Source organism: Dermacentor albipictus, chromosome 1 (assembly GCF_038994185.2).
Source record: "Dermacentor albipictus isolate Rhodes 1998 colony chromosome 1, USDA_Dalb.pri_finalv2, whole genome shotgun sequence".
NCBI classification, from domain to species: Eukaryota; Metazoa; Arthropoda; class Arachnida; order Ixodida; family Ixodidae; genus Dermacentor; species Dermacentor albipictus.
Window position 1 is genome coordinate 401,632,129 of NC_091821.1, and position 24,075 is coordinate 401,656,203.

At 44.0% G+C, this 24,075-nt stretch overlaps 1 protein-coding gene across 2 annotated transcripts; it reads right to left on the bottom strand.

Annotated features, from left to right (window-relative positions):
- Positions 1-202: 202 nt before the first annotated feature.
- Positions 203-23,819, bottom strand: LOC135903562 (salivary anticoagulant protein P23-like). Of its 2 annotated transcripts, none has more exons than XM_065433876.2 (7): positions 23,467-23,819; positions 13,436-13,496; positions 12,475-12,525; positions 11,631-11,798; positions 8,459-8,577; positions 6,984-7,163; positions 203-1,782 (listed from the first exon to the last, which is right to left on the bottom strand). In XM_065433876.2, exons 1-7 carry the CDS (start codon positions 23,734-23,736, stop codon positions 1,474-1,476), a joined length of 1,158 nt encoding a protein of 385 aa, XP_065289948.1. In that variant the 5' UTR covers positions 23,737-23,819; the 3' UTR covers positions 203-1,473. The 2 variants fall into 2 exon arrangements, with proteins under 2 accessions (XP_065289948.1, XP_065289949.1); XM_065433877.1 differs by lacking the exon at positions 23,467-23,819 and adding an exon at positions 17,947-19,478.
- Positions 23,820-24,075: the final 256 nt, after the last annotated feature.

Below are 24,075 nucleotides of genomic sequence, written 5' to 3' on the forward strand. Positions count from 1 at the left end.
AAAAGCGTGTGTGTTGCCATAAATTCGGGTGTAGCTGAACTGATTGTTCAGTCGTTGTGACGTCGAGGATGCTTTTTTTAAGTTTGATAAGGTTAATCCAACTGTGTGAATAAATCTATGAAATAATAATAGTAGGGAAATATCACGGCGAGTAGTTAGTGGTTGCAACGAAAGATCGATTTTTATTTGGGTTACACTTGACTGGTTACTATAATTTTTGGAAATGAAACGGCTCGCTCTATTCTGGATGCTCTCCAGGAGTTCGATGAGGTAATTTTGATGTGGAGACCATATACAAGAGGCGTACTCAATTTGCGCTATTTTGTACATGTAACGCCACTCACAAATCATTTTTCAGTCAAACAAGGAGCTTGTAAGTAAAATCACTTTGTAAGTATATGACGTATCATGACAATGAGAATGATGAAGCACGCGAACAGCATGTCACCAGACGCTAAACAGACAAAGTAAGGATACACAACCACGCAGGATGCAAAAATAATGCTAACATGGTGATGACATACTGCAAAGGTAGCAAACACTGTGCGATTGTCGAAGTAATATATTCCCTTGCCTAAATAAAACTTAAAGACAAATCTGTAAGCAACCTAAAGGTAAGTCATTCTTGTTGAATGAAGACACTGAGGAGAATTAAGCTAACTAGTTCTTCTGCACAGCAAACACGGCTCTCCTGAAGTGGTGTCAGTCTGCCAAATCATCACTTGCATGTGGCTTTCTCCCTGCTGGCTCCAATAGGCATTGTTATCGCTTTATAGAACAGGAACTAATTTTCGACAACTTGGAATTGTGAAGTCTCGAGCCGAAAACGAGTCGAAAAGCAGGCACTAATTGAGTGATATTCGAACTTTGGAATATTTCTACGCCTGTCTGAGCGGGGCAACGGGTGCCACGTATGTGGCGACTTTTCTTTTGGCGTACGTGTATACTATAAGCAGACAGGTTCATTTCATTTTAGTAGTGTCCACGCTGACAAGCTTTATTCAGAAGTAAAACATTCCGTCCATGTAGTGGCATCCAGTAGCGCTTCCTTAGTTTAACATTGGTGCGAAAAAATTATCTGCTAACTTTAGCATACGTTGTGAAACTATCGTGTACCATGTACAGGACATTCCCGTGCTGTCGCCTCACTGGTGCTGCAGAATGCAAGTTGAGAATCGGAATAAAAGCCGCTGTTCGGCCCCGCCCGTGCGTCTCCTTTTGGCGTTGTCATATTCTGCTTCATTTCTGCCTGAGTCCGCGCCGCCGTCTGACCGCTTAGGCCTGCCTCTCGGCCAGCTCGATGCGCGTCCCCACACCACAGAACCTTGTTCACTTTTTTAAAACACGTGGATTACTTTTATTTGAAAGTTTCTACGTAGTCCACATAAGCAAAACAGGGGAGGGGTAAGCACATGCTTTCATCTGCTCCACCAGATTCCCCCCTCCAACTATATACAAGCGTGTCTAATTTGATCAGAACAAGAAAAAGCTGTTGCGAGCGAAAGCATGCCTCAGTATTGCCTCGTAGTTGGAATAAAACTTCTCGCGCATCTGTTCCATGAGATAAGCGGCGATGCGAGACTTGAAGTTCCTCATTCGAACCGAGTTCAAGTCGAGATTGTGTCCGGGCGTCACTTCGAAGCCGGCGTTGTTCACGATGAAAGTGCGCACGAAGCCAGGTTGGTTCAGAGCAGCAGTGACTTCAACCTTGCCGGTCGTCTGGTACTGGAGTGCTTCGACACGGACGGACTTTACAATGCCAAGCAGACCGTCTCCTTTTGTCTGTAAGAAAGACAAACAAAAGCGGTGTGACATTTGCCTACATTGTTGTACTTGTCAATTGAAGCCTGGCTGGTAACTGCGGTTTTTCCCCCCTAAGCCACATTTCCAGATGTTTGTAGAAAGTAAGCCGTTTCTGGCAAAATACTGTCGACCTAAGTTGAGAGCAATATATATGTATATATATATATATATATATATATATATATATATATATATATATATATATATATATATATATATATATATATATATATATATATATATATATATATATATATATATATATATGGCTGTGGCCGGCGGGCTGCCACAGCCAGCCAGAGCGCATACGTTTTTCTCGTCTGGCCCTGACCACCGCGCGGCGCACTTCGGTGCGTGTTCGGTTTGCTCTGGCCGAGTGGATTTTCGCCTGGCAGAGTTTTAGACGCTTTCTGGCTAGCAGACGAGAAAAAGAAACAATGGTCGCTCGCCGCCATCACTGTGGGGACACAATGGATTGCACCGCGTTCGCCTGAGGGCAACCTCTCCGGAAAGTCTTGGCTCGCCGGTGTAGGATACCGAGCAGTATGCGTATATAGTTCTGTGTGGACCAAGCGTCTCCCGTTTTTTTTTCGATATTCCTTCGGTAGCCACATGAGTTGCGCAAAGTAGGCATTCAAATGTGACCAGCATATTTACCTTGGTTTTTTTTTTTATTTCAGTGCTCCCGCCCCACAAAAGGAAAAAAAAATACACTGTTGCGGCGCAGCGAATTGTTGCATGGTGAAAGTTCGATTTTGTTACTTCTTCCTTTGCGGAAAGTAATGGGCCACGGGACGCTTCAGTTGCCAGATAGTCTTATTAAATTATTGCTATAGCAATTATATGGACACTCCATGCGCCTTCCTTCCGTCATCGTCGCCCTCATGTTTCGTATAAAGTCCAAGTGCGATAACATCCTTACCGAGCACCGCATGCTGTATGTGCGAGTGAAAGCGTACGGGAAGGGGGGGCTGGAATAGGTGAGCCGACGATGGTGACTCAGTCTTGTGTGAGCAAAGGATAAAAGCGGAGAGCAAGCTAGTCATCTTCCATCGCACGCGATACATCGAGGGGAGTGAATGGAATGGGGGCGGTATTTAGGATTCTGTGAATCTGTGATTGCGACATGTTTATTTGTTTTCTATGACGCATTATACACCGCGACTATTTCTTAGATACGTATATTTATTGAAGACTTAAACGAATACTTAAATATCTTGTTGGGAGATTTTGTGTATACGTGCAGTGAACTTCGTTTCCAGTGACACCTTTTTTGCCCTTTATCAAGCTCTATCTTCGCATTTCTATATCCCTTTGTATCTTCGAATTTCTAATGTACGAGGGCGAGTCAAATGAAAGTTAGCCTACCCACCCCACGCAATAATGGTTCGGTTCATTATCAGCGAGGCATGTGCGTAGAAGAGAGGGATGTCTCATATACAAAAGGGACACGCAGGTATGAGGATAAAGGTTCTGTAATGCTCTCATATATTCAGTTAAACATGGTTGCGTGACATATTGGAAACTCCAAAAGCTGGACGGCGTGGTGCCGTAATGTTTTTGACTGCTGAAGGTATTTCGTAAAAAGAAATTAGTTGCCGTATGGCTGCCGTGCACGTTGATCGTCGCATTTCATTGGCCACTATGAAGCGTTGGAGCAAACGCAAGTTGCAAAGACAATCCAAGACGGGACTAAAGCCATCGTGAAATCACCCTTAACGAAATTGCAAAAGTTGATGAGGTGATGAGACAAGAACGGAGGATAAGCATCGATGAACTGGCAGAGCGTCTGAACATCAGTCACGATTTGGTTCCCGCCTTAATTCATGAACATCTCTGTCATCAGCTTTTGTGTGTGCAATGGATGCCCAAGATATTGAACCACCGCCAGAAGACGGAGAAGTACGGCGCTGCCTTGACTGGTTTGATCCGGTATCACAGTGAGAGTGACGACTTCTTCTCTGCAGTTGTGAACGGGGACGAACCATGGTGCCATTACTACGAGCCTGAAACACGACGGCGAAGCTTACAGTGAAAACATTAGAATTCACCACGCCCAAAGAAAGCAAAGGCCATTATTTCCGCCGGAAAGGTGTTGTTACAGATAGGACTTGTTACAGATAGGACTTGCTAAGTCTTGACAGACTATTCATTGTTTCCGATACTGTGAAACGCCGAAACGGCTGCGTGTTGCAATCAAGAAGAAACAAAGGAGAAAATTGACGAATGGGGTCATCTCGTTCCACGACAATGCCGGGTGCGTCCACGACAATAAAGGGTGCGTCCCCCACATCGCTGATGTATTTAATACAAAACTGGCAACGTTCAAGTGGGAAACGCTGCCACATCCACCACACAGCCCAGACCTGTCCCCTTGCGACATCCACATTTTGGGGTAACCGAAAAAAAAAAACAGCTCAAGGGAACCATATTCGTGTCGGACGATAACGTGAAAGAGGCAGTTGCAGACTTTTTGAAGCAGCAACCCAAGGAGTTTTATACGGGAATCACGCGACTCGTTAGTCAGTGGGACAAATGTCTAAATGCTCATGGAGACTAATTTTAAATAAAGTACCCTGCTTGTCATATATTCGCATTGGCTCATTTTCTTTGACTCGTCCTCGTATATTTTGCAGAACTCCTGTTTTTTAAACGTGCTGTCTGTTGCGACTATAATTTCGGTGCAATTACTCACGATACAAGATAGGTGACAGATGCTCCTGCGTAATACATTGGAACAAATGCCAGCGTCATTGATATTTTGCACAGGCCGTTGCATACGTACATGAATGTAAACACGGTTCTTGATAGACAAAGTTTCATTAACATATTTGTCCTCAACTTGTTCATTTCATGGCCTTTACATTTTTCACATCAGCGGCATGCACTGCTTTGTGGTTTCGAACTGATATAGTTCTAATGTTCGTGTGATATTTTCTTTACTTATTAAACAGACTAAAAACATGGAAGCATTGATATCAGTTATTTTGAACACAATTTTTGGCACATACGAGTATATTCTTTTATGAAGAATGATACATCTTACTTGTTTTTACGGTACGTAGCGTTCAAGAATTCGCTTGCAGCATCTTTGCAATGGCAATGTAATCATTATTCATGTATTTGATCCCTCAACCAATTTTTAAGAGGAATCGCTTTTAATGAAATTTGTTGCATTTGAGAAAGTTAGAGTGTAGTGTCTTTTGGAAGCGGAATTTCGATTTAGGGCCTGAATTTTGGAAAAACTTGAAAGTTCCCCAAAATATAGGAGCATGAAATTTACAAACTAACAGCTCTGCATCAAGAACAGATATCGCAGTTCTGTCAACGGCATCTATTATAACAGTCAAAGTGGACAAATTTGGTACGTCAATTTGTATCTTACGTGAATTGGTTACGTTGTGTACAAGGGTTCTGCAAAAGCCGTGTTTCCATAATACTAAATTTTTTATACTCATGTGTAACATATCAATTTTGTCTGCTGCAGATGTGCTATTAGATGAAATTGCGATATCACTTTTCATTGTAGAGTTACAGAGTCTTAAACTGGATAGTTTCGTTTCCTGAAAATTTGCGATTTTCGCCAATTTTTTATAAAAAAATTGACAGCCTAAATGAAATCTTCGAAACCAGCAGACACTAGACCCCCCCCTCCAAGTTTTCTTTCAGCCCCCCCCCCAAACGATATTTCCGGCCATGCCACTGATATATATATACATATATATATATATATATATATATATATATATATATATATATATATGTGTGTGTGTGTGTGTGTGTGTGTGTGCGTGTTGTGTGTGTGTGTGTGTGTGTGTGTGTGTGTGTGTGTGTGTGTGTGTGTGTGTGTGTGTGTGTGTGTGTGTGTGTGTGTGTGTGTGTGTGCATGTTTGCATGCTTGGGGGCAGCTTTCTTCTCGCTGGTACCTCGGAGCAGCCACTCAGCACCTCACCTGCAGCCCAAATGCGAAATGGACAAGAGGTGGGAAGACATGCTTTACAAGCGTACATAAATACGAATAATGATATGGAGTTGGAGGCACATTGTATTTTCTGTTTAGTGTGGCTTCTTGTATTGCACGGTTAAGGATGCCTGTATCTTCCAAAATGCGTTCGAGAGCGTTCAATGTTTTACGCTGTGTTTTCTATGGCCAATGGCCCAGCAATTTCGCCAACGAGAATGGTCGGTGAGGAAAAAATTGAGCGTAGCTCTCGTTCTGGTTGCGGCCTATGCCTCCCGCATCCGAGGCACTCGAGAAATATAAATGGCAAACATCCTCATCGTCGTTGCCAAACGAGCAAGCCGGGGGGTATGAAGCTCGTCTTCTGCGGCATGGAAGATGTTTTGCGTGGGCTGTTCTCTTGTATTTGGTGCTGAAGCTCACTTCTGATTGTCATAACATTGTGCGTGCATTATTTCACGCGAGTGTACACAGCTGCTATGCGAAAAAGAGTGGCTGTCATTACTATAAGGAAACTGCATAGCCTTCTTTTATTTTCATTTGAATTATATAAAGAAGCCCAAGTTAACAGTCCACTAGTTGGACATTTACACATTACCCAGATTTTTTCTTGAAATTTATTCTGGCATGCGGCTTGAGGCAAAACTGATTTCACCTGCATGCTGTTCACGCTGAATGTTGACAAAAGTTTCACTTTACGTAGTAACAGTTTCAGAGCAAATAAAAACAGGCATTTTTTGTCCTAAATAAATACCATTTATTTCTAAATAAAGAAAGTAAGAAGTTGACGTGCATATTAGGGTTGTCTATAGTAAAACATACTGTGTGTTTTCTTTGCTTTGCAGGGTTGTGTTCTAGCTGAAGTGGGTTGTTCCAGGTCTCAGTGGCTTAAATAGGAATTCACTTCCTAAAGTCGGCAAAACTTGTGTTTACATTCATCAAAGCTCAACACATTCGGTACCATGAATGATCAGCAAGATTTTCCGTTCCCGTATATTTAGATAGGAGGTCCAGCGTTAAAGTTTCACCTTAAAGCGACAACTAAAAAAATGGATCACTCGAGAGGTGTTCTCGGATCAACCAGTCATTGCGCCAATCGCCCAACTGGAACCATTGTTTCAGCGCTCCCGGAGTTGCGTTGTCGCATAGGTAAGGGCATGCTATGGGATCCAACAAATGACGTTGGAGGGACCCGGTAATTATGTACCCACAGTCGTACCGCTGTGTGGAGTTCGGCGACGATGCCACCGATGCTCAGATCGCAGCTGAGGCTCACGTTCCCGGCCACCATGGCGAGCACGCAGTCGCCAACGCGACGCACGGCCGTGTCAAAGTTCCTGAACTGGCCCGAGTTTACGTACACCTTCAAGTCACGGTTTGTCCAGCTCGTCTTGTAGACCTGTGGAGAAAAGTTGGAAGGGGGAAGGTGTGAGGCGAGTGCAATTGTAACCTTGTCAGAGTGCGCTTAATTAAAATCGTGAATCCATCTGCTGACTGAAGTAACGTCAGCGCCTCTGCAATAGTCAAATGCCAAAACATAATTCAATATACAACGCACATTGAATATCAGCATATCTATTGAAACACTAGTCCGTCGTATAACGTTTGGTACCACGTTTATTAAAAACGCTTTCTGCATAAAATGAATTTGAGGCCACGCGGATGAGGATGTACAGCGTCTTCTACTAGAATGCGCACGAGATGAAGCTTAAAGAGGCCATTTGATACGCAGTCTAATAGCATTGGGCCGTGGGTTCTTAAGCACTCTTTCTTGATGTAAAGGGTGCTTTTCACAATGTTCTACATGATGCAATAATAGATGCCCTTGAAGAATATGGCATTGGTGGCCGTCTTCATCAGTGGATAGCCTGATATCTTCTAGAGAGAACGATATTTATGACAACTGTAGACGGTGACGGGGGGTGCATCCCGTGTATCGGGGGGTGCATCAAGGAGGTGTACTGAGCCCAACTTTATTTAATGCTGTTCGTTGGACACCTCAAAGAACTCGCACGCACAGTCTCAGTCCCTGTCTACGCGGATCACGTCTGCATATGGACAACGAGCTTAACGCGCTTGCAAATACAAACGAAGCTACAGCGTGCAGTGTCGGCAAGGTTTACATACCTAAACAGTCGTGGACTACCGCTCTCACCGACAAAAGAGTGTAGCGATGGCATTTACACGGAAGTCAATGGCCTGCTGCCCCGTTATGATTGATGGAAAGATTGTACCCTCGGTAACCCACTACTTGGAGTCACCATCGACCATGACTTATCTTGGTCGAAGCACATCTCTGCATTAAGAAAAAGGCTGACAACTTTGCTCGAGTTTGGACTCTTTGGCTGTTTTTAATATTCTGATTTGCACCGGCAATATACAAAGCTTCAACACCAACCATTATTTTTTTTTTCACGGCTGCAAAATGGGGCCTTCCGGGTAATTTGCATATTAGCAGTTACGGTAAGTTTATTTTCGATTCATGATTGCTCCCTTACATAATTTATGGCCCCTTTTAGCTAATGAAGGACACAAAGGACCGATTGTGAGTTAATATGTGAAAATTCGCACCATTATGGATGGTATAGTGTGCTTAGAGAGTTAAAGAGCAGCTGTTGCCGATATATAGGTTTCAGCCCTCTCCTACGCACTATGCACTATCGAAGGAAGGCAGTTAATGGTTGTATTACTTACTTTGAAGTAGTAGGGAGCGAGAGAAAAGGAGTCCGGATATCTTCTTACGAGAGTCGGCATTCTTTGCAGAAGCACAGTGTCAACAAAGTCGTTCGCTTTGCTCACACTGTCTGTGCCTCCTGTAATATGAATTGAGAGCATCAACAATGGCAGGCTAGCCAGATAAAGAGGCTCTTTATTAAAAAGGCTCTTTATTAAATATTACAGAGGGTGGCCCGTGTATGGTGGCTTGCACGTCTTTTGCAGGGGCACAGATAAACTGCACAGACGTACACGCGGTAACTAAAGAACAGGCACAGATATGTAAAGGAGCGCTTATGTTCAGTTTCGTTTAAGAATATCGGAGTGTCATCAGCATTATCATCATAATCATATTTATTTCCGCTGCAGGACGAAGGCCTCTCCCTGCGATCTCCAATTACCCCTGTGCTGTGCCAACCGATTCCAACTACCACCCGCAAATTCCCTAATTTCATCGCACCACCTAGTCTTCTGCCGTCCTCTACTGCGTTTCCTTTCTCTTGGTACCCATTCTGTTACCCTAATGGTCCAATGGTTATCTAATCTGCGCATTACATGACCTGCCCAGCGTCATTTTTTTCTGTTGATGTCTATCAGAATATCGTCTATACCCGTTTGCTCTCTGATCCAAACCGCTCTCTTCTGTCTCTTAAAGTTATGACTACCATTCTTCGTTCCATCGCTCGTTGCGCGGTCCTTAACTTGTTCTCAAGCTTCTTTGTCCATCTCCAAGTCTCTACCCCATATGTTAGCACCGATAAAATACGCTGATTGTATACTTTCCTTTTCAATGATAACGGTAAGGTCCCAGTCAGGAGCTCAGGATGTCTGCCGTATGCGATCCCAAGCCATTTTTATTCTTCTATGATTTTCCGTCTCACGGTCAGGGTCCCGGTGATTAGTTGACCTAGGTAAACGTACTCCTTCATAGACTCTAGAGGCTGACTTGCAGTCTTGAACTGTTGTTCCCTTGCCCGGTTATTTATCATTATCTTTGTTCTCCTGCATATTAATCTTCAGCCCTACTCTTACACTCTCCCTGTTAATGTTCTCCATCATTTGTTGTAACTCGTCTGCGGTTTTGCTGAATAGAACAATATCATCGGCAAACCAAAGGTTGCTGAGGTATTCGCCATCGATCCTTACTCCTAAACCTTTCCAGTTTAATAGCGTGAATACTTCTTTCAAGCATGCAGGCTTAGAGTGACGTCTGACATCTGCGAAAGATACCGAGAGTGAGTGGCGCTGTACTAATCCAGTGTTATCAAAGAATTTTTTATTTAAACCAGAAGTGTAAAAAGCAAATATATATGGCTGAAGGAAATGTATAAACGAAAAGAAACATATAGGCCAAAGAAACGTACGGCTGCATCAATGTAAACAAAGACAAACAAAAATAGAGTTGAAATTCCGATAGCCTGGCCTGGAGTGGCCAGGCCGCATACATAGTACGTATTTCTCTAACCTGCTGCATCTCGGAGGCAATGCCTTAAACTTTAATGAGGCGCTGTTCAACGGGTGTTCTAGAATATGTTGAACTTGGCAGTAGCTGAGATACCGACCTAAACCATTGTGTATTGGTACGTACGAAAAAAATATACTTAATCCAGAGGCAGCTAGGTATTCCAAGGTACTTTGCAGATAAATATAGATAAAAACTTGATATTTACCAAGAGGACGTTTAATGTAGCTTTTCTTATTTTTATGGTGCATGTTGTTCATGATCTCAGTAGGATTTTAAAATCAATTTGAGGCTATTGATGACGTCACACAAAGGATAGCTAGCTCTAAATGGTGCGCTTTCCGGATTCTACTGTGGCGTGTTGCTGGTGGTTCTGTCAGGGCATCCTTTTCCGAAAGCCGGCAAATCAGTGACATGTATTATTGATCAAACACGAGTTTAGCTGTTCTTCCAGTTTAGATTAAAAGGAAGAAGAGGACTTGAGAGTACGTATAGTGAAATGCTTAGAGTGCGATATCATGCGCCCGTTGGAGCAACCAAATGGGTGAAAAAGAAACGATAATGCTGTCGATTGCGGCGGAAGAAAGCGGAGTCTGAGGAAATTGAAAAAAAAAAGAGCTCGAATCCAAGCAGTGGTATCATCTGATCCAACAGATCAATGCGACGTATCCTTGGCTAGGACTGCCGAGCCTGAGCCCCATGTCGTTGCTCATATTGACGTTGGTGTTCTTTTCATCGCTCATCGTATTCTCTCTGCTGTTGAGGCGTCCTAACTTCACGTGGCTTGCTTTGGGCAGGAACCACTTCGTCCTACCTAGCGTGACCACGACGCCGTTGTGCACACTGACGTTGCTGTTCACGTCGCCGCTCACCGTGTTCACGCCGCACTTCGGGAGTCCCAACTATACGTTCCCTTTCCATAGCGCTATCAGAACAAAAATAAAGTCAGTTGCTAGGCGGGTACTTTTTTTACATACGAAAGTGTAATTACGTCACTCCTTGCTTCGTATGCCACATTTTCCACTTCCCGACAACTGCAGCCTATGCAACCGTAATCGCTACCGAGAAACGCTTGCGGAGAACGCTATGCGCGAAGGCGAACTTTCTGGTTCTTTTTTTTTATTTCCCCCGCATGGCCGGTGCCGCCGCTTCCGCAGGTGCGTGGAGGGGAGCGCCATCTGGTGGTGCTGCAAGGAACCCAGCAGCGTAATCCGCATGCGCCTCCCGCTGTGATTGGTTGAGTTTTTGCCCGCGAACGCGACAACTGCATTTTTGGGCGTAGCCGCATAAAGCTTCGCTGTAAAAATGTAAGTTCGAGGGGGCATGTATGGACATTGCAGGGGAATAACTTGAGCCATTGGGGTACTACGCGTTAAAACAACTTGGCGTTTATCATGACGACCGCTCCACGTTTCGCCTCCAAGCAGATACAACACATATGCACGATATGTTTAAAAACATTACTGGGCTTATCACGTCCCGAAACTACGTAGTGGAGGGACATTCTAATGGAATGCTCCGAGTTAATATCGACCACCTGGGGTTCAGCCAACGAGCAAAGCATAGTGCACGAGCACGAGCCACCAGCTACCGAACCCACGACCTCATGACCATGGCATTAAGACGCCACAAACACTGAGGCACCGGCGTGGTTGCGAGCAGTTTGGTGTGCACCCTGCGTACGCTTACTCGTGTGGGTCCACAGTGTACGGGATGCTACATCGAAACCCGTCGATTGTAGATGGATAGCATGGCACTCGAGGTCTCCATCACACGTGACGCGTGTGAAACCATCCTTGCAAGCGTCGAACGGCCACCACATGAAGCGGCGTGACGACAAGGACCGGCCATTCATAGCTGCGCAGGAGAAAAGATTTGCGCGTTAGTACCAGCGTCCAAGCGTTGCCCTAAAAACTTTCTTCAGGCGCGTACGCTCTGCATTCGCCTACACTGAATTTGAAATGAGTTAATACTGCGCTTGCTGTTGGAGCCTGCTGCCCTTATTTGTAATTGGTGCACCATTTGCGAGCATCGTTTTGAGGGAAGTTGAACAGTCAGCTACGAGTGGTGCTCGCCCGTTTTTCTCCCATCTCGAGTGCTAGCGGCTATAGACTTTCTAGCAAAATGAAAACTAACCGTTGCTGTGTTCACGTCTACTTGCCACTCTCTCCCCATACGCTCGTGGGTGTTGAAGAGAGCGACATTTTTTTTCCCACACCATCCAGCGTGCTACGGAAAATATGCTTGTGTGTATGTGTGGAGGGGACCTGATCTTGAGCGTCGCACCATTCTTTATGCACATATACGGCTACTTGCGTCGATAATGAAGTGAGTGAAGCATCACGCGTCGCGAAACCTCCTTTTACGGGATTGCGCTTGTCGTACCAGTTAGGGTTACGGTAATATATGGCACCCCATATGAAGCAACGCTTGGACCATAAATTAAATTCAGTGCTGTTATAACCACCACCAATGCCGTCAACAAATACCTATGAACATGCGAGAAATTTGATAGTAAGTACAAGTAACGTGCCTCTTTGCTGGGCTTCTGTGCAGTCGTCTTCATCGGAGACTTCGGCGTTACCTGCGAACATGATTTGTTAGTCAGTATAATTTGGTTATAGAATAATCAGTCCAGAATAAGTCAGACAAAAAAAAAACAATTACCAAAACTTTCTGAAACATCTTTAATGTTTCCTTGCTATATTTGATTGCCTACAATATTTGTATTCCGGCATGATATAGCTTTCTACCATGAAGTATTAGCGAAACCATCATCAGTTTGTTTGAATCCCGTAACAAGGTTGGCCATTATGGATACATTTCTTAGATTTAGTTTTGTGAACTGTTACCGTTGGTACGAGATAAGTCGTAGGCTCAATTGGAGCGGGGAATTAAAACCATTACGGCAACCCTTCGGTCAGCTGCATAAAATGGCGGCCCACACTAGCTTTGTCCCAGCACTATGAATATTTCTTTCACTGATGTAGCTAAATGCCCGGTGATAAAGTAGTCTAGATTTACATCTTTTCCGGCAGTAGAAAAAGTAAGATGAGGTTCTGAAAGCAGATATAAAATTTTGAATCCTGTGTACTTGCTAACGTGCGCAGACTTCACTTGAAGAAAAGAACTAAGCGCTAGAAAGACGCCGACTAAAAGAAGAATAAGAAAGAAGAGCTGCACATGCAGGGCTTCACCGTGTGTACTCTTATGGTAAAGAAAAAATAGTTGAGCGACATGTTGCATGTCGTGCGAGTGCCTAAACTCTCGATGCTATTTTTTTCAACTAAAAAAAAACGACTATGCCGGTAGCGGATTATTACTTCAACAAGTTCTACTAAATGAAGCGACTGAGACTGTTGTCAAAAACATCCTTGTGCATATGCACTAACCACATGCAAGAAATTAAGTGTTGCAAAACGTGTGTCTCTTAATGCTACTTCATTGCTAAACCAAAGCGGTTTGCTCCCGCAATACAAGTGAATAGCACTCACCGAAGTGGGCGACGATAAATAATACCACAACGAAGGTTTTCATAGTATTCTTCTTGAAAGCCTGTTCATAAAACAAAGAAAGTGATCATAATTTTTGAAGTTTGAAGTGAATGCGATTCCACAATAGCTCGCTCAACATACTTAAGTGTGTGGGTACGTGTAAGTGGGGGTTCACTTCGGTACGTGTAACTTCAGTGGCTCGGAGTCTCTTCTTTCTTTTTCTTTTTTTTACTCTCAGGTCAATAGTAATGCTTAAGCAGAGATACCAAGCCTACTTATTAGCGAACTTGCTAGCTATCTAGCTGATTTTATACAGAAAGAAATGCGTCAAGCAGCAGGTATTTCTTTTCTATGTGAACGAGTACCTTAAAGTTCAACTTCAAAGGATGAAGAAGTTATTTTGTATTGTAGGTGGTAATATGGGGAAAATACGCTGTACTTACCCGAAATAACTTGTTTCCCAAGTCAATAGAGTGTGGCGCTTTTGCTGTTTCTCTGTTACCGAGAGTATCACTATCCGATAATACATTCGCTCGCACAGCCGCTCCCGTGGTGTTTTACCCCGTGACCTTTGCTGCTACCAAAACTGACCGAATTTAATGTGAAGTACAAATTCAAGCTTCATAAGTCATTTAAATTTCTTAGGAAAATTTTGCTCATGTTTTCCAGTTGCCGCTAAGAATTTCAAATCTTTACTTAAGAAGATTTGTCATTTTCTAGAGTTCAAATCTTTTCATCGTTATCAATGCCCGGCACATCACTTTCCACTGCCAGTTAGGGATACTGTATTGATGTGAGATCGGATGCTGTCAAGAGCTTAAATGTAATAACTTTTGCCACTTTGGTTTGAGAATTATGGCCAGAGTTCTTGAGTACAAATTTTGGCATATAATAGGGATTCTGCCCAAGATATATATGCACTGCATGTCATTCTTTTACCGACTTTTGGCGCTGCGACGCGCAGCCAAAGAATTTGTATTAAGCATAACGTCTCATTATTTCAGCTGCGAAATTGCGTGACAGTTGCATGAAATTTCATTTTGAGAAATTATTTGGAGAGTAAATCGGAATTGGAGTCTTTTTTTCTATGGCTCATAGTCACAAATTTTAAGTGAGGGCGAAAATGAGGGCTCTGAGGAAATGCAACTATATCTACTACGTCCCGGCTAATTTGTACATAGCCTTCAGCTGAGATTTTGCAGTTCACGAATTCACATGCCACTATGTAAGTTTGACTCCTTCATGAAAATAAATGTACCTTCTCTCGCGCTCGTATGTAGTTTTCGTCTGCATCCAGTCAATACTACTTGTATTCTTTTGAGGCATAATTTGGTTTTTTCGGTGCTTTGTTGACATAACAGTTTCCTTTCATTGTATTTGGTAGTATTCAATTCGGAATCCTAATCATGCCAAAACCTCGATTGCTCCCAGCTCTCCGATCTGTCAAGCTTGTCAACTAATTCGTTCACGAACTTTCACTGCGTTCTATATTTATCGAATCCAAAATGGGGCAGAAAACATGCACAATCACATCGGAAACGTTCTGAATGAAGAGTGGACCACCTGATTTTAGCATTCGGTGAACTCTACCTTGGGGAAGGAGTCCAAAGAAATGGCAGAAACTGCCAGGGCTCGAAGCCCTTTATTCCCGGCACTGGGAGCACGTAAAATGCTTTGCGCTTCTGTTCAACTCTGCCACCTGCCGGCAGGGATGCAGATCGCAAACATGTATTTTAAAAGTACCTGTAAAGATTGTTCACAATTCGATGTGCATATCCGCCGCCCTCCCAAGCAATTTTGCGCATTCCGGCAATTTGAGATGTCAATTGCAATTCCCCGAAGTCTGGTCGTAAGCTAATGAGCTGGCGAATAAATAATTCCGTGAACTCGGCTTTTGTCAATTTATTCGGCTACAAACAGTCATATTATGCCGTGATGACTATGCCTTCATGCCGCGACCGCCAGGCTTAAAATTGAGAATTTCGTTCCCCTGTTAGATATGCCACGAGATATAACCTCACTCCCGTCGTATTTCACGTCGAACAGACCACTGTAAATGGTTTCTATTTTTTTCTTGTGTGCTCGCGTAATTGATATCACCGATTGAAGGCGTGCTTTCGGAGTGTATTTGGAAGCTGTCCCCTAGCTAAAGCTATTTCTTAGGCTGCTTGTAAAGGCTGAACATGTATTTTGACATAGGCACGCTACAAGTAGAATGGAAACGATTGTTTTAGATTATAGCGTACTCGGCGACTTGGCCTTTAGATCTTAACGCATAATTCTACATGACTGCGTATGCATTCTGGGAGAGTGTGCAAAATTTCGCATAAGGGAAACGGTGTGCAACTGTGCTCTCGGCGTTGCGTTCACAAATGCGGAATGATTACGCATTGGTATGGTTTATAGCCCTGCTTGCAGCAATTGTGGCTGCGAGGAAACGAACAGGTGTCCTAGATTGCCACCTCTTTTTAGAGCAACTCAGAGTCAAAGAGTCAAAGAGTTTACTCAGACAACGTATGGTACAGTTGGCTAGGGCGCAGACCAAAATTCAGGTGGATGCCTGACAAGGAGTCTGCGCCACTAGACGAGCGCTTTCGACTACGCTTGACAAACTGGACGATCCCTCCCTGTCGTGGGTGCGAGAGTATTCGGACACTGCTCCAGACCAAGTACAACACAGAATGCTTTCACTGCGGTGCTCCTCTGCTTGAGAACATGACGGCATGGTGATTGTGCGATCAACTTCATTTTGGCGCGTCATATCGAGTTGGTGTCACGCATCATTTTCTCTCTCTATTATTCCATCTCTTCTTTCCTTCTCTCGCATTCTGTTCCCAGCACAAGTTAGTCGGCCTATATTTACACTATATAGAACTTCCCTCTCCAAACAGTTCGAGTGTCTCTGTCTGTCTTTTTTTCACTTCATCCTGTAAGCTGTAGTTCGGACATGGACCTGTTTTGTTGTATTGTCACGTGGACCACTCTGCGGCTTGGGTTACTAAAGAAAATTTCCGGGTTTATTAGCCCTTCCTCCTCCCCCCTTTCAATAAAGTTTACCACCACCACCACCACCACCACTATCACCGAGAACGTGCGCGAGATTCCTCCATACGTCTACAAGGTCTAGAGTTATTTTTGTAACGCACCGATTTTGGTCCTGCAAAAGTTGGAGACCTTCTTTGCAAACTGGACTTTTGCGATGAATTCTACAATGCTATATCACATGCTAGCCCGAATGCACTTAAGCATACAATTTAATAGCAAATTGCGTGAACTGACTGATACGTAACGATTTGACGCATCTCAGTCTGTCCAAAGAGCCATCGATTAGCAATCGGGGCAGGGATACAGGCTGCGTTAGTTGGGGCTTTAATGAGCACGAGCTTATACCGCTGGAGCGTTGTATTTCTTTTTTTTTCATCTGCTTCAGAAACTCTCGAATATTTACTTAGATATTTACTTGAAGTTTCCGGCTAGTGGACACCAGCTATCGTCGGAGTACAGAAACGCATGAACAACTCATACACAGATTTAGATGCACCGTATCAAGAGCAGAGGGCACACTATCTGCGCTGACTAGAACTTAAACTGCGTATAATAAATAATTATCACTGACATGCATTTGCGAGTAGAAAAATGAAATGCGAATGTGTTCAGGATACAATATATACAAACATGACTCTCAGGTAAGTGCCGGTGATTACTATGATTAGGAGTAGTGAAAGTTCTAGTCAGCGCAGACAGTGCGCCGTCTGCTCTTGATACGGTGCTTTAAGAATTTTGTATGAGTTGTTCATATGCGTTACTGTACTCTGACAAAGGCTGGTCCACCAGCCGAATACGTTAAATACGTCGTCCAAAGGGTTCGTCGTCTTTTTCCTGCATATGTTACGTCGGTTCCTGCGTGCTGAACTTTGAAGAAGCCCAGTGTGTGTATATATATATATATATATATATATATATATATATATATATATATATATATATATATGCATATTTATACGCATTACCGTTACTGAATTAAACATGACCTTCGAGGTAACGAATTAATGAACACAATCTACCCCGTTACCTAGATCATAAATCATGTTTGCAGAAATAAATAAGACGCTTGCCCTGCATTATGTTCAAAAATCAAATCGACTTCCACTACGGCAAAGGCAGTACCAGTGGCGCAGTAGTAATAAACTTTATCGAAATATAATTAGGCCTATTTGGTAGTGCTTCACATGTCTTAAATTTTTGCTAAACAGTTATTTGCACAACTTTTTCTCTATAACGCACTCTCTACAATTATTAGGGCACAGATAAAGCTCGTTAGCGGCAGGCCTCCTTCAATTTATAGAAGACTGGTAGCACGAGGGGATATACAAATAATAACAGCCAGGCGGGAGCGAGAGAGAGAGAGAGAGAGAAATAGAGACATTTATTTCATTCCGGCCCGGGAGCCACCCCGAGAGGATGCAAACATGCGGATCGGCGAAAACATGAAAGCAAAGAAACTTGCTCACCGCAACGGAAGAGTCTGTCCACGCTTGTAGTCGGTCGCCGATACACTGGCGCATTGGGAGTTTAACTCCAAACTTTATAGTGTCAGCCTCTCTTGCTTCTTTTCTCTCGTATCAGCAGCTTCTTTATCTCGTCAGTGCACTTCCCGTTTCGCTAATCGGGTTTCTTGCAAAGTTCTTGGGTAGAAAGTTAGAGGCTGCGGTATCGCACATGAAGGCGCTATCAATGTAGCCGACGCCAAGCACCCTTCTGCGCGATATGTCTATAGTTTCGGTTTCTCGAGGACTCTCATGTGCTTGGAGCACTTGCCAAAGATAAATGCAGCTACTCCCATTGCAAACATGTTAGCTTTGCCTCGAGCAATGCTAACATGTTATTTATCAGTGGGCTACGCGAAGTGTACGTGCGCGGCACCGATGTGAAGTGCTTCTTGTTTTGGTTGGACCGCTGATCGTCTCAGCTGGTCATGGCTGCAGTATTGATTTGCGAACTCCCCGGTTATAATTTGTAAATTGCATTATGTGCCCTAAGGTAGTTAGTTCAAAAGTTAATTAGTGAAATGTTGTTGGTTTGTTTATTGCGGTTTTCAATTTTCTGTGCAAGTAATGTCCGCCTCTTCGAGTATAGACCAGCTCATGGACTAGAATTGTGCAAGAAATTAAAAAAAAATTGAAAGTGGTCGCTGAAACACCCGGTAAGCTTATGACATTTGTTTTTCATTACATCAGACACATTACTTCCCATTTCGTATTGGTGCCACTCTTCTCAGGATCACGGACACATTGAAGTCTAGCTTTGAGAGCCCTCTAGTACGTGCCTGAAGCATCTGCAAGATGTCGAACAAAGATTTTTGTTATATATTACTTGATTGAATAGTTTATTGGTTTCGTGAACTACGAAATAAAACATTGTTTTTGACGGAGCCAGGAGACATGTTCTACGTTCTCAGGTAGAAATGTCACGCAAGGCGATCATCCTTGACAGATTGATACGTTTTAATTAAGCAAAATTAATTTTTGCTTCCTTTCAGATGGATCATATTTACGATGATGCAACCCGCAGCATCTGCAGCCAAGTCGATGTGTTGTAGAATCGGTACGAAAACACAGTGGTATAGACAGGATTTTTTTTTTTATCGGGGGAGGCACCCAGTTGACCGGGCACGCAATGGGAGCGAGGTTGTTGTACAGGTGGCACCTTGGTACAAAGAAATTTCGAGGGGAAGGGTGGAGGGCGGGGAGGGATATGTATTTGGTATGTAGAAAGGGTATGTGACCCCCCTGCCCGCCCAAGCTACGCGCCTGCGAATACAATACAAAAGGTGAGAGGAGCGTACACCCGTGAGCAAAAGTATACGGACCACAGGGTCGCCGAAAAAACAGAATTCCTTCGTAATTAATACGCATAAACGGAAACTGACGAGTGCACTGGTAATGCCAAGTTTGGGCTGGAGGCTTTCATTTCAAGATGCATTCACAGACAGAGAAGATAATTATTTTTATCGCGCAGTCCCTGGTCCGTATACTTTTGCTCACGAGTGTACATCTGTCGTGCATATAAGTTCTCACTGCGAAAATGAAGAATGCTGACGCACCCCAAGTTGTCGTGCGATCGAAGGTTACGTTTTCGTTGTGCTGCGAGTGAGAAGTGTCGGCACAGGGCCTCCCGGTCAAAGGGATCCGCTGAGCTCCACGACGGGGAATTCGCGTGTTATCATATCAGAGCCAAAGAGTGCGTCCCCCACTGTGTGGCGTCAGCCATGCATCGCGCGCACTTAAACGTCGCAATCGCACAGCCTCTCCACGGTTCCGCTTTGCGCTGTTGAGAAGGAGGTCGTCCTTAATCCAGTCTTTTTCTATCAGTAAAAGTTGCATACGGCCCGACTGCGCCACTTTCTCTTACATGTTCGCGCAACGTCGCTTGCCGGTGTAGTGGGTTTGCCGCTTCTGCAGAAGCTGAGGACAACGACGACGAAGACGCATTCTCGGTCAAGGTGTCGCACCGGACCTGTCTGCCTCCATTAGATTAAAGTTAATAGTTTTTTTTCATGTATATAGCCTGATTACGTATATATACAGGTATATTGTAAAGAGAGAAGCAGACGATCGGCCCTCCGCTAGATGATGATGATGGCCTCATATTATGGCTCATGCCCACACTGGGGGATCGCCCAAGAATTGCGTGCTTAAACAATTACCTATTCTTTTGAAATGTTGCATATTCGAAGAAAAGAAAGAGAGAAAAGAAAACATACAAAAATAAACAAATTACAAGAGAACAACCAAGAAGTTAATCGTTTTGTTGATTGTATGTAATCGCAAATGGCATCAAACACGTCCCCGTGGCTGACCCCTATAGTTGACGCACCGAGAGATAGTATGATTTCTGATGAGAACATTAACCCTAATTTAGCAAGCGGAAGTTCTAGATGTCTTTTTCTTAACAATTTGTATCGCCGACATACGAAAATATAGTGACCTAGTGATTCTGTTTCTTGGCAGTATGGACGGAGAGGTGATAGCGTCAGACCAGTCCTGTGTAAATATAGATCTAATGGAGGGACATGGCAGCGTAATCTCGTGATCACTACTTCTTATTGTCTGAAAAAGGCACGTTCGAGTGGCAAGGTATTATCATGGTGTCCGTAGGTTGCTTATATTTCACTTTGTTGATTTGACAAATGTGGCATGAACGAACGTATCGATTGACGTCCTCTTTCATGTGAGGCCACGTAAATCTCTTGACTAGCTTGTTGTAGGTGCGCCAAAATCCGTCGTGTCCTCCAGATTCTGGGCTATCGTGGTACAAATAAAGCACCCTTGAAACCAGCGTTGGCGGGACGTGATAGCGACCTTCCATAAAAATCAATTGTTCAGCGCTGTCCCACAATTTAATTTCATTGATTTCTTCCGATTGTTCGTTGTTGGCCTGTATCATCAGTCTAGGCAATGCATCTGCATCAGTCAAAATGGGTCCAGGTCTGTGGGAGATAGTGAAATTGAACTGCTGCGAGTAGTTCACTCATCTGGCGATACGTCCATTAGGTTGGGTCATATTCAAGAGATGAGTGAGGGCCTGGTGATCGGTGAACAAAGTAAACTTCGCACCTTCTAGGTACGTACGGAAGTAGTGAATTGCTTTAAGGACTGCAAGAGCTTCCTTTTCAGTAGTGGTGTAGTTGACTTCAGGTGGCTTGAGGGTGTAGCTGTAGTAACCTACTACGTGCCGCTTTTCTCGGCCGGATGCTTCTGGACATTTCTGGTACAAGGCTGCACGTGTCCCATAGTGAGAGGCGTCGGTATTCAGTTCAAAAGGTAAAGTGAAATCTGGTGTGCGTAGAATATGGTCAGCAGAGATTCTGTGCACCAGATCACGGTAGGCTCTCTCACATTCCTCATCCCATTCAAATGGAACTTCTTTCTGCGTTAGACGCGTGAGGCACCTTGTTTTTATTGCAAAGTTTTTTATGAAGGGTCTGAAATATCCTCCTAATCCCAAAAACACACGCAATGAGTGGACGTCATATGGTTTTACCAGTTGGGATATCCTCTCGACGGACTCTTGTTTCGTGCTTTTGGGAGTCCCATCAAATACCCTTCCAAGAAACACAACTTTTCTTTGAAAGAACGCACTTTTCCTAAAATTAACCTTGAAGTGTGGCAAGCTCAAGGCATTTAATACCTGGGACAGGTGTTCCTGATGCTCCACCTCTGTTTTGGAGAAGACAATAATATCGTCTATGTACACGTTACAGAAGACACCTAGGAAAGGCTTCAGGACTTCGTTCATAATCTTCTGGAACCATGCTGGCGATTTTTTCCAGCCGAAAGGAAGCCGGTTATACTCGTACAGGTCGAAGGGTGTGATAAAATCAGTGTACATTTTTGTTTCTTCGGTTAGCGGGATTTGCCAGAAACCTTTGCACAAGTCAATGCGTGAAAAACTTCCGCAACCACCTGTCTCATCTATAATCATGTCTATCTTCGGCATGGCAAATGGAATAAGTTCTGTCTGTCGACTGAGAACCCTGTAATCTGAGCACAGTCTGAAAGTTCCATCTTCTTTCGGCGCAATAGTTATGGGAGAGACGACGGATTATACTGGCGTCTAGCATCTCCTGCAATTCCTTCTTCAACCATATCTTGCACTCTCTTGACATGTTATAAGGTGATTTTCGGATGACGGACTTGTCAGTTAGTTCGAAAGGCACCTTGCGTGACGTCATCGCTTGTGGATAGCTTCCTATACATACCAGTTCAGGATAGGTCGTTGCAATATCCTCCGCGCACTTGACAACTCGCAGGTTATCTTTTTTATCCGGCTGTGTCTCTTGCCTTAATAGTCCTTCCACTAAAACCGCATCGTCCCAGTATACGTTGATCTTTAGTTTCCTTATATCTGGTCTGGATAGCAGAAAGTCGTACGTCACCCCCTCAATCACCAGTACTTCACTCTCTGTTTCATGACCTTGGAACTCGATTTTTACTGAGGCCCATTGATTATGCATTGTCACTTTTCCATCGTAGCCTTGCACCCGTAGTACTCTTCCACTATGCAGGTGACTTTCATCTACCAGCTTGGCATTTATTATAGACACAGAAGCACCGCTGTCAACCAAAGCCATCATATGTCTGTTTCCCACTTTGACAGGAATGTGAAGTAGGCTAGAGCAAGTTAAATAAACAGTCTCAGTTGTGGTCGTCAGGGCGGACTGATCACCCTTGTTTATCAGTTTTTTTGTCGTCGGAGCCTCTTCAGCGTCCGAAAGTAGGGGGACAGGGTCGCGGTCGACGTTATTCACCCGACCTCTGGGACCGCGCCAACTCAAGTTCTCTGTTCCGCCTGCAAGGCGGCGCGCTTCTCGCTGATTACGGCTTGACCAATCCGCGCCGGACCGTGTGAAGTGAGTGCTTGAGCTAGCACTTATATTTTCTTCTGAAGTAGATGGTATGTCGTGAAGGCACTCCAGGAGCCCGTCGATAGTTTTAGGTGACCGTATTTGCACTTGCTTCAGGACTTGCGCGTGCAGTCCGTGCATTATTAGTGCTACTATGGCAGAAGGAGGAAGCATAGGCTCGGCCAGCTTTAAAAGGCGGCGTTTGTCAAAGAAATACTCGACGAGGGAGCCTTGCTTGAATTTGAAATTAAGCGCGGCGTCCCACCTTGGCACAGGGTTGCTTCGGAATGTCGTCAAGAATTTTTCTTTCCACTGATTCCAAGAGTTGACAGCCTCTTCAATAATGTGCGAATCATACCACTTCCGTGCAACACCGCTTAAGTAGCTACGCATGTTAGTAATCTTGTCCTCATTAGAGTGCCAGTTGTTCTTCCCAGCGGCATATTCATAGAATTCAAGCCAACCTTCTGGACTTGAAGACATGCCGTCGAACGCATCGGGTTCTACAAATTTAGTCACTGGCTTCTCAGCGTTTAAACAGCTTATAAGCGATGTCACCATGCAGTTGGTTTTGTTGCGAAATCTGTTCTTGTTGTAGCCGAAGAGCTTTGAAAACGAGGCTCACCTCTTCCGTCGACGACTGTGATCCAGGGTCCTTTCGACGCATCGGTTGAAGAACTAATTCGTCGAAGATTGCCAGACGCAAGTTCACTTTCACAGCACCCTTCCGACGTAGTTCAGCAGTGTCCATGGAAGCCTCCTCTAAAACCAGGTTCACGAGTTCTGCCGAGTTGAGTTCGCGAGGTAGTTCCCCCGCTGGTTCATCTTCAGCTTGGTATCTTGAAAAGATGATCTTCTCTGCGGAGGTCTCCTCAAGGAAAAATGTCACCCACATGTTGGAGTGCGCTGTCGGCTGCGCCAAAATAATGTAGCGTTCCTAGTTAAAGGAAACAATAGACGGAAAGTACTGCTATGGAACTGGCGTCCATCTTGTCAACCATTTTATTCTAACTTCGTTCTTCTCTTCCCCTGAACCCCGGTTCCTGCGCTTCATCTTCTATTCGAAGGCTCATACCGCTTCATTAATATTATCATTTGGTTCAGTTGATCGAATTACCTCTCTAATGTTCACATTCAGGCTATCTAATTGTTTTTGCACAAATACAATCTGTAGAGTGGAAAAGCGGGGCCAATGAGCAAGAAAAAAGGAATTTATATAAATAATAAAGGCGTA

Coding starts and splice junctions, on each gene's coding strand:
- LOC135903562 (XM_065433876.2), bottom strand. CDS start 23,736: ATGTGGGTGACATTTTTCCTTGAGGAGACCTCCGCAGAGAAGATCATC. Junction 11,799..12,474: donor CACAGAAGCCCAGCAAAGAG/GCACGTTACTTG, acceptor TCTCCTGCGCAG/CTATGAATGGCCGGTCCTTG. Junction 8,578..11,630: donor TACACTGTGGACCCACACGA/GTAAGCGTACGC, acceptor TTCATATTACAG/GAGGCACAGACAGTGTGAGC.